At 37.5% G+C, this 11,834-nt stretch overlaps 1 protein-coding gene across 1 annotated transcript; it reads right to left on the bottom strand.

Moving 5' to 3' along the window:
- Positions 1–1,211: 1,211 nt before the first annotated feature.
- Positions 1,212–11,683, bottom strand: LOC306894807 (bMERB domain-containing protein 1). Its single transcript, XM_079457622.1, has 6 exons — positions 11,437–11,683; positions 6,161–6,284; positions 5,956–6,029; positions 4,791–4,905; positions 3,893–3,963; positions 1,212–2,724 (listed from the first exon to the last, which is right to left on the bottom strand). Exons 1-6 carry the CDS (start codon positions 11,519–11,521, stop codon positions 2,606–2,608), a joined length of 588 nt encoding a protein of 195 aa, XP_079313748.1. The 5' UTR covers positions 11,522–11,683; the 3' UTR covers positions 1,212–2,605.
- Between the last annotated feature and the right edge of the window lie 151 nt (positions 11,684–11,834).

Below are 11,834 nucleotides of genomic sequence, written 5' to 3'. Positions count from 1 at the left end.
AGATGTAATAACGTGCATCTTCTTCCCAGCTGAGGACACATCAAGGACGTTGATCTCTGGAGAACACATCGATCAACCATGACATACAGTATATTTATATGACATTAAAAAGATCATAGAATATAAAAAGACCCTACCAAGATTATAACAGTAAAATATGTAAATGCACATGTTTTCTCTTGTCACTGTTGGTCAACAATGACTCTTTGGTTATTTAGCACATAAAAATATTTTCTGCCTGTCTCCTTTAATATTTATTGGGTTTTTAAGACCTTGGCAACTACAATACACATGTATAACTATTTACAGTATATGTGTTAGTGTATTATTTTAACCTATTATTAAAGCGTAATCATAATCGGCTGAATAACTCTTGGTGGCCACTTGGTGGCGTAACTGCATGTCTCTCAATAGTCAATTGAACTTCACAAAGCCAAGCCATGTTATCAAAACCTGTTCTTTCACAATTCACAGACAGCAGTATGTCAGAATGATTTAAATTCTGATGATTTTTATAATGAATAATACATTTTTTATTTCGCAGTTGTAAATGTTCAAAGGATGCTCTGCCTTTTCCTGTCACTGTAACCATTTCAATTATTCTCGCATCACAATGAAAGCTAAACGGAGATGTTTTTGGCACGTGACTGAGAAATCATCGTTTCCATTAATTAAGCAAAAATTCAGAAGACCACACTTCTGTAATTAACATGCCCAGGAATGAGTCACTCATGAGTCATAGCCCTTCGTGTGCGCGCCTGCGCGTGCATCTGTGATGTCTGTAATGCTGTCAACAGAGGAACAGGTTGATAATAATATAGAATAAAAAATGGAGGATCTCAATTTTGGTCTCATAACACCACAATTATTAACAAGCCTATAAGCCAATAAAAATACATTATGTAATTGTATTCATTTCAGGGGAGTTAGTGCCACAATAAGTAAGTAAATACAAATAGATAATAAAAACAGGAGTGCTCAGATTTGCACTGGTCTGAAAGGATCTGTTCTTTCCTGATGCTGTGGACAGTGTTCAGCCAATAAACAGAAATGTCACAGACGTCGTTGAATGATCTGTAGAGCTTGATGAAGAAAAATCGACCATGTAAGAAGAATCCTGATTGTATTATACAATGGAGTCTCCGGTCATTGAAAAATTCACCATATTGTCAGTCATTTATATTCCTTCTTGCATAAAATAATAAGATTTCGGACAATACAGGTTTATTCATTTAAACAGGGCAAGGTTATAATGTTGGGCAATGAAGCCTTCACTTAAAGTAAATTAAGTTATTTATAAAGGCCGAAGTATACGAACCCGATAACTTTGGCGGTGTTAAAACAGCATGCAATCATATAAGTACTAAATACTCATTTATGACCAACATTCAGTTCTGCTGGAATAATCTAGAGATAGCCTCCAGACAAGGTCTAGTGTCTATGCAATATAAAATGCTATAAGGGTATAAAAATGTCAAAATATTGTAGTCGCATTTAGATATAAACATTGTTATTATTATAAACCTAGAGAATCTGGTGTATTATGTGCACTGAAATACAGTGAAACAAAGAGTTTATTACATGAGTTGGTGGAAAAATATCATTTAGATGCATGAAAATCTAATCATAGCAGAAGCATTCGCACAGATATAATTCTTCACAATCAAATCACATAATACATGTCCAGTATATTGAAGCACATGTGTGCATATTTTGTATTTATTAATACGCTTTTCTCACAACAGTTTAGATATTTCATAAATCTGCTTAAGATAAAATATATATTTTCTTGTTTGAAATAAACACTGATAATCTCAAAAATAAGGCATCACAAATATATAATCTGTACGTTATACTAGAACCAACTACACATTACAGTGATGAAAGATATAGGCCTATTATAAAATAAACTTCTATAAATAGTGTTTGTGTTTTCAATCTACATTCATGTTTTGTCAAAATAAACCGAGCAGCGCACCACGGCAGAAGATAACTTGAAGATCTAAAGTAAACTCAACAAATGTTTTTGGCAAACATGACAGGGGATTCAGATGAGCTTGTTTACATTCGCATCTTTAAATGCATAAATTAAATTGTTTGTATATTCTCTTTTAAACACAGTTGAATGTACTTAGTGTCCTGAAATATGACTTTCTCTCTCGCTTTACCTCCCATCTCTCTCGCTCTCTCTCTCTTATGTGCATACACACGTTGTCAAAAGTGAGTCTGCATTTGATACTTTGCATTAACAACGTGTGATTCGACACAGCTGATGAAATATTATAACAGAATATTATAAAAGCATGAGCTACAACTTAACAACATCTCGAAGGAGTTTAGCTTAAGGTTAGTGATGCTTTAAGCCTTCTTCATTCTCAATTGTTGAAATGGACACCGAGTGTCACTGATAAAACTTTATTTGGATTGATTCTTTCATTAGCTATTATTTTGCATAATTTGCACATTCCCTTGTCAGTCATGCACTGCAGTCTGTTAAAATACTCAACGCGAAAAACGTGCATGGAAATATTGTGATGTATCACCGGAATAAGGGCTTGTTTACATGCCGCTCAACACTGTGATGTTCCCGCTGGCTACTGTTAATCTACATGATGGAGCAGGTGAAACCGCAGCATTCTTTCAGCAGTGTGACTCCCGTCTTGGTCATGAAGGGAGATGAGGTTTGCTGAGCTCTGGACGTCATTCTCTTGTCCTTAGTGTGACCTGACGGAGAGAGAGAGAGAGAAGAGAGAGATGCTGTGACCTCTGAATCATGTTCTCTGGCTTCTCTGAAAACTGTCAAGCAATAGACGTGCATTCTTATCAAAATACTCGTTGAAATCCAATTTAAGGAGTCTTTAGTTGACAGTTGCTTTGGAATAGAAAATTTGAGAAGAAAAATTTACCCCCAAAATATGAATTTTGTCATTATGTTTTCATATTGTGGTTTAAAACCTGTACGTGACTCTTATCTTCCGTGAAACGCTGAAGAAGATATTTCGAGACATTTTTTGTGTTCATACAATGCAAGTCAATGGGGGTTGACTGTAAAAAAATCCTGCAAAAAATTGAAATTTTCCAGCAGCTGGGGCGCCTGAAATACACCACAACAGTTTTTCCCTGTAAAATTAAGTTTTTCCAGTTTTCCTTGTAAATTTGCTGTCTTTTTTGTAGATTGCCGTTTTTTGACCGTATATCAAAAGAAGATAAAAACATAAAACACAAAAATTGATTTGAAAAAAAAAAACATTGTTATATTTCATGTATTTCCATAAAAGTTTCAGTATTTTACCGTAATTTGACATTTTGTTGACCGTATTTCAAAAAGAAATCAATAAAAAGCGGTAAATTACAGTTTTAGGGACATTATACAGGAAAAATAAATAAATTCTCTAAAATTGCAGTGTTTTTTTACAGTATACCCACGTTCTTCAAAATATCTACTTCTGTGTTCTGCAGGACGAAGAAATTCATACAGGTTTGTTATGACATTAGGGTGAATCAATTAAGAATTTTCATTTTCGGGTGAACTCCATTGAAGTTCACTATCTGAAGTTGACTAAAATGCAATAAAAAAAAACGCCTTCGATGGCATTATTTTTAAATCACTGCCTTTTGACATTCATATACTTGACAATTTATTCCAGAAAGAAAACGAATTAAGACTTATTAACACGCAGAGAACAAAATTACACCGGCAGATCTGACAACACCAAGCAGAATTCTTATCCAGAAATTACATTTTCAAGCAGCGAATACAACAATAACAGACACGTTCAAAGAAAGCATTATTATGTTCATTAAATATAAAGGTTTAAAAGCTTGGTGTTGAGTTCACGAGTGCAAACACACACGCACGCACGCACACACACACACACACACACACACTTACGCTTCATGCTGCACCTGTTGGGAAATTTGGCCTGCAGGAAATCTGCCATCTCTTTATCTTCCTCTCTCTCTCTGTGTGGATACATAATAACAGGAATCACATGGCATTGATCTAAAACACACACATACATGCATGTTTTTTTCAACATGATGGGAACGTTCCTTTTCCACGAAGGACATTTTCTATCCCTATCATGATTTCTATCACAGAAATCTTTAAGTGTTTCTCCATTACCATTCTACTGGCGGCTTGCCACAACAAAGCCGACACAAACACTTAAAAAGCACTGAGCTTTCACCCCATCTTTTCACATTCAAACACCAAACAATCAATTATTCTCTCCGCACATTGTTTTCACATCACAAAACGTGTAAACTGAGACTCTTTGACGTCTGTCGGATTTCGGCTGTCGATCTCTCTCTACAACCCGTCCGTGTAATGGCCACTTGTCATGTGAGCGATAGAAGCTGATTTATCTCATGAATAAAGCGCGAGGACTTCAATCCCATTGGGTTCACATGCGTGCGTCACTCACTATTACTCACACGCGCACTTCAAAGCCGTGAGGTCCTGGCAGATGGCAATAAGCCCGCCGCACATCTGAAAAAATCAACTCTCTCTCTTTTCATTTTTGTCGTTCTTGCATGCGATTCATTTGCTTATTTCTCAGAATGTGTGTGCGTGCGAGAGACGGCCATGTTGAAGGGTGGATTATTGGCTTGAAGTGGATGGTAATTGGATTGCAGTGTCTTCACAGATGAGTGTACAGCCGTAAGTGGCACAGAAACACATTCTTGGCTCTGACAGTCACGCATGAGGACCGCCGATCAAAAGGTTGCCGTTGATGTTTCTGTCTCTGAAGGCCGAACAGAAGCTCGGGCGCCTCAGCAGGACTGACCTCAGTCTCTCGAACTCCAGGTCATCCACCAGAAAGTCTCGCGTCTCCACCAGCTTCTGGATCTGCTGAAGCAGGTCTTCCTCACGCTGACGGTCCTCATTGCACTTGTCTTTGTCTGTGACAACGACATAAATGGTTATAAAAGGAAGTTTTCATTTAAACCGCTCAGAATTGTAAAACATCAAACATCACTGCATGTGTTTCTCACCACCACTAGTAGTGAGATGCCATTTGACAAATGACAAAAACCCGGAGATTTATGTAATGGGATTATGATCTCTTTCAGAGTTTAGCAGTGTAATTTCTTAGATTGTAGATTACAATCTTAAATATATAAAGTCATCGAAGCACTTAATAAAATATTTCAGATTCATAAATGATCCGAATGGAAATAGAGGTTTTTGAATATCACCAGCAGAGATTTGTGACTGATATCATCTAAAGTTTTGGGAAAAAACACTTTTTTATGTGCACAAGCTTGAACCGCGCTTGGAAATCTCAGCAGTAAAGAAAACTCGGTGTACGCTTCGCTCTCACATCTCCTTGGAAACAGGAGACCTATAGTGAGTTATTTCACAACCATATGTGAAGAAAGGCTAACATGAAAAATGGTGACTGATGACTGATGCTATTGACGCACAAACAGTTGATCAATATGAACGGATTGGCTTTTTCTTGATGACAAAAGTAAAAGTCAGCTTGTAGATTTGAGGAATTCAGGAAGAGCAAAATAACATACAGCTGAGAAGAGAAGTTTTTCTGGATCTGCTATATAGGTATTTGATTAGGTCAAATTATATTTTTTGTTTCATTGTGTGAACTATTAACATTATTTCTCCCAATTTTCCAAAAAGAATATAGTTTCTATTTGCATTTATTGGCAGAAAATGAAAACTGGAGAAACGGGTCAAAATATCAAGATCCTCTGTATTTTTAGGACCTCAAATACAAAGAAAACAAGTTTATATTCGCTTTTAAGCAATACAACAGTTTTTCACGTCGCTGTTGAATGACTTTGTCACACCTGAGGTTTGTCTTATTGAAAGTCAACAGACACTGGGCTGGAATGACCACAACAATTGAAGGAAAATTTGGAATAGTTTCTTTATTTCATCCGCGGCCGAACAACATCTTACTTTTATACACTGTCCTGTTGAAAGCGTACCTGGGATTGAAACCAGTTTCTGCAGTTCCTTTTTGAGTCTTGTGATCTCCTTACACAACTGGATGTCGTCCATCCTGACAAATAATAGAGGAAATAATAAAAGAACATGAGGAATTATAAACGTTTCATTTTCATTCCAAGGTCTCATTGATCTGACTTTGTGGCGCTGGTGTTGAATTAGATATCAGAATAAAACTTGACTCACATATATCTGAGCTCGGACTCCTTCCGGACCAGCGCATCCTTTATCCTCTCGATTTTAAACAGCTCCCCTTCAATGTCCTCCACTGTGATGGTGGAATCGGCCATGGACACCACATCTTCTTCAGCTGTGACAAGTTTTAAGGTTTATTTCTGACGTATATAACCATATGATATAATATACAACGAAATGCTATGTAATCATTTTGAAGTGGCACAAAACCACAATGCACAGGACTTAAAATTAAACATATACATATTTTAACATAACGTACACGCTTTAGCATGCAAATGCAATGTCATACAGTGAAATTAAATGATTTGTTAGTTTGCATCATGGACTCTGCGAGATTTGCTTTTTTATACATTATATCATTATCCAGTTTGTTGTCCACCCAGACAAAAATAAAAACATCAACGCACAAGAGAAGCAGAATTTATCTTATCTGGATACAACTAACAAGCACCCTGGTGTTGACCAGTCACAAGCAGCTAGATTTGTGATGCTCGTGTGTCCTCTGTAGTCATAGCTCTGTTAATTGGGCTTGTGTGATTATTCTTGAACTTCGTATAAATCTGAGGGTGGGTGAGAAATGTTCTGCGACCTACCCGCTGACAGACCCCCGTCTGCGTTTGATCACAAATAGCATCCATGTCCAGTTTTAGTGCTCATTAGTTTTTAATCAAATGTTTACAAGGCGATTTTGCTTTTCTGTGTTTTTTTCGTATTTTGAGAAATGTTTCGGTGTTTTTTCACCATAGGATAGAAGTCAATGGAGGTAAATGTCGTACATTATTCAAAATATCCGTGTTCTGCAGAAAGAAAGTCATAGGCTTGAAATGGCTGTTTTGAGGGTGAATAAATTATGAAAGATCTCTTTATTAGAGGCCCATACGTGTGCCAAAGACATATTGCACATCAGCAACATACATCAAAGAAGTTGACACCGTACTTAATGAGCTAAAATACATTTAGCTTCTGTCTAGTTTTAGTGGATAAAAGTAGTATTTGTTGACAAACAGCCTTCATCTAATTCCTTACTGTTGATGCATAAAGATAAATCCACAGAATCTGCCTCACAGTCGTTCATGAATATTCGTTGTGAGTTTCTGTAATCTCCAAGAAACGTTGTTAAGTAAGCAAGAACATTTCGATAATACGATTTACAGATAAAATTATATTGTCCAAGTTGGGCGAAACCCCTTCTTATACCACATCTTATGCCTAAACGAGTAAATGATTTTGAAGAGTGTATATGCGAGCCCACACGTAATAGTGATCGTATTTTATTTGCATCCTCAAGACTACATTCTAGTATCAAACAGCAGAAAAGGCCATGTATCTTTTTCCCACTTAAAAGCGAACGCATATCCTCCGATGACTCATTTGACTTTTCCTACGGTGTGTTCAACAGCTGCAATGCCTCATAAACTAAGTTCTGTCTCTATGGCAACATCCTGTGCAGTTTTTCACACATACTGGATTTCAAAACAATGGGGTTGGCCCTTAAATAGTCATGCTGTACGGGTTCTTGTTAAGATTCATTTGGTCACAAACAAGCTACAGTGACATTACGTAAGAACTTAGTTAAGAAAACAGACTATTCTGTACTTGTGCCCCTGCCTGTGAAACCTGTATGCCCCCAGTGTGACTTACTTTCTTCTGCAGAACGCAAAGCGGACGATGAAATGATTACAGAATATTCATTTTTGGGTGAACTGTCACTTTAAAGCCACAAAATGTTTTGCTAAATAGCACTAAAAGTGGTTGTTTGCTCGTAATCTAAGGGGAACCACTTTTAGTGCTATATTGCAGCGTATGGCTGCAATATAGCCCCTCAATCATCCCAAAGAGCCACTGAAGCACTAAACCATGGTAATATATAGCACTAAAAGTGGTTTCCGTATGATTACGAGCAAAGAAGCGCTTTTTTAATATATACTGTATAGAAACAAAAGTATACAGATTATGTAAACATGTATGGACTGTTGCTCTTGTTTAACGTTTTAATTGTTGTATCGATGCAAATTATCTTGGGGACGTCGGGAGTTGATCGGATCATTGGAAGTTTGGGCATTGCTACAAAATGGAGACGCATGTGAATAGGTGTGTTTGACTTCACAAGGCGCTTTAAGAACCGACATTACCGCGAGAGAGCCGACTGCTCCATATGCTTTTAAATCTCTATCGCCGTAATGTGATGTCATCCACCTGTCGGATCACTACAAAAAACACTACATTCCATAAAAAATAAGAATTGCACATTTTGATTTCATGGTGACTTTAATTGAAAATCATTGACAAGCCATTAAAACAGTAAAGCACTGTATAAGGTATATTCCCTATGTATCAAGCTCTCCACTTGAATGCTTTTTTCCTCTCTGCCCTCAGAAACCCTATAAGCGATGACTCACCTCCATGAGATAAACAGATATTGGCTTTTAATTGCCTGACAGTCGGTGAGAACAGTTGTATAAACAAACAGCATCCAGGGAAAAACAAAACAGGATGCTGAATGGGGGCAATTAATCTAGACGAGGATTATGGGACGCCCTGATGTGATCTGGCCAGTGCACTCACACAAAGTTAAGTACGTGTGGTATATGAGTCTCTGTGTGTGTGTGTGTGTGATGTGTGAGTCATCGCTGTCCGCCCGAATGTTTCCTGACAGTTGAATTCTCCTGTGTGTCTGCTCGCCACAAAGAAGCTCCGTATCAGTGACATGAATCCTCAGATACCTGTGTTAAAACAACACTGCAGGTCTGACAGATAAATCTAACAGCTATCTCAAAAGAAAAATAATTCAAAAAGTGGCACGAATGACGTTGACACGGCATGAAGATTCATGCCAACAAATAGAAACACTTTTCTGAGTTACAGTTTACTTCCCAAACTTGCTAACGGTCATGTTTAATCCTCATGAGAGAGGATTCGTTTTAACCAATCAGCAAACTTTATAATTTAAAGGGATACTTCACTACCAAATAAAAATGTCCCCATGATTTATTCACCCTCAAGGCATTCTAACGTAATACGTTTTCTTTCTTGAAGAATAATGCAGTCGGAGTTGTAATACCACGTATCATTTTACTTCCAAGCGGTAGAATGGGAGTGAATGGGTGTTGACTTTTTGAAGCTCCAAGAAGTGCATCCATCGATCGAAAAACTGCTCGACGCGTCTCTGTGGTCTAACAAAGGTCTTCTGAAGCGAATCAATGCACATGTTTGAGAGAAATATCCATATTGACAGCTGATAACTGCAGATTAAACTGAAAGGTTTAATAAACTCTGATGTGACTCTCCTCTGACTTCTCTTATTCTGTTTGTTGAGATGCTCCGGTATGTCACACAGAGAGAGCCGAATCACTAAGACTGTTATAATTTGCTCGCTCACGTTGTATGAAAAGCTCATGACCTCCCTCGAGCTCAACGCTCGGATTTAACCGATCGCACGGCAGTTTGCTGCGGAATATGTGGGGAAGCAAATTATTCCGGTTAATGAACCTGAATGTTTCTATGACGATTTTAATGGCATGATCCTGTTTTAGTGTTTCACCGAATCGTTCGATATATAAAGATAAAATGACAGACCAGTTGTTCATAGCATCATCATGCATTATAGTTTCCCCACCTGTGACGAACAACGAAAACTAGTAACTTCCGAGTTTATTCCGACATTAAAAAACACCATCAAAGTTTCCTTTTAAGATCCTTTTGTGTGCTTTCTCAAATATTTTAGTTTGTCCAGGATTGAAGCTATAACTCAGTTTTTCCTCAGCTTACGGCATTTTTTCTATAGCGAGTACATCATTGGTTTTTATTACTGTTTTTGTGGCAAAGAGACATTGGCGTTTCGTTATGAAGTACAGAAACAAAGAGAATCACAAAACTCTGTTGAAACTCATGCCACGTCCTTTTATCAAATTTCATTGTCTCGACCCGGGTGGCATGTCAGGATCTCACGCTTCATGTGAGAATGAGAAAGTAACACTGGCCAGAATGTGTGATGGCGATGATGCCAAAGACTTCTAATAATACTGCTAAACTAATCATATCCAGACATTCATATATGAACTCCATGTCATTTAAACCCATGTTCATTACACATTATAGTCGTTCTTTGGTACAGTAGATTAGATGAACAACTAAAGTGTGTTGAATCTGGATGGACTGGGATGGGTCGCAGTTAATCCTAAAGTCTCACCGTCTTCTGTTCATTCTAAATAAACTGAACACACCATGAATAAACATGTTGTGCTTTGCTTTAACCAAACTGGAAAGTAGAAGATTCAGTTTAAGTAAGTAAAGTAAGCATGGTTTCACTATAAAAGTGTAGTGAAACGATAAAGTGACGATAGTTTACTTCGAATACCATGAACTTACTGTCCAATGCACATTTTATGTGTTGTAGGGATTCACTTAAAGAAACTATTCACCCAGACATTTTAAGTCGCTCTTGAAAATGTGTGTAAACATCTTTGCTCTGTTGAACACAAAAGAAGATATTTTGAAGAATGTAGGAAAGCAAACTGTTCTGGGGCATTTTTAATACCATTGTAATTAATTTATCCTACTATGGGAGTCATTGGAGGCCAAGAACTTTTTGGTCACAAGCATTCTACCAAATATCATTCGATCAAATACATTTTTACAGATTTGGAACAACTAAAGGGCGAGTAGATAATGTCCCTTGCAATGCGTTTTCTTATTATTTAAGTAAGTACTAAAAACTAATTATTGATTGATAATATTTGCTCTACCAAAGTTGAACTAAAAACATGATGGCTAAACTGTGGTCTATGAATAAACAAAATAAGAGCATGATTGTATATCGTTGGTGTGATAAATAATTTATGGAAAAGAAAATGAGCCAATATTGATCCCGAGGCACAAACATACTATATTAACATATTAACGCGTGTCTCTGATCTGCGCATATTTACATTAGAATGCGCACATATGCAAACTAATAGACATGTAGCCTAATATTCATTATGTCACATCAAATAATATGTTTAAACAATAACTGTGTCCCTCGAGATCACACATGCTCGTTACGCGGAATGATTTCAAAGGAACTCTTTACATAATGTGCATTTTGTTTTTTAAACTACACATCACAGCGCCACGCAACTTCAATTTCTGCGTTAAAGATAAAGTTTCTTACTCAATGCGTCCGTCGCGTTTCTAAGCACCAAATGTTAAAACACACACGCATTGCCAAACGTGCACATGCATATGTGGATGAGTTGCGTCTTAATATTGCGTTAGATTATTACCTGGTTTGAGCGCGTGCCCGCAGGGCTCCGTCTGTTCCAGGGATCCGTACTGTTTAGCTGTGCCTGTGCTTCCACTTCTCTCCATCCTCTAAAGCTCACAACACACTTCAAGTTTATACGAAATCAAACGTTCGTGAATCAATCCTCTGTTTGACTGACGCGACGGGGTTTTAACTCCATCCCTACAGTGATGCGCCTGCGTCTGCGTCTGCGTCTGCACCTGCTGCTGCGTGTCAAACGTTCATGTGACGCTCGAGACAAATAATCTCCACCTACCTGAAAGCGCCACCTTGTGAGCGAAGAGAAAGGTGACAAAAACTTCACAATTCGATTTCAATATACAGTACATTCATAAAGTTACAAAGATTCTTCGTTAGGAAACTTGCAGATCAAAATAC

The sequence above is a fragment of the Barbatula barbatula genome (assembly GCF_947034865.1).
Source record: "Barbatula barbatula genome assembly, chromosome: 5".
Lineage (NCBI taxonomy): Eukaryota > Metazoa > Chordata > Actinopteri > Cypriniformes > Nemacheilidae > Barbatula > Barbatula barbatula.
Note: the sequence above shows the minus strand (reverse complement) of the source record. Positions and strands in the feature narration are given on the sequence as shown.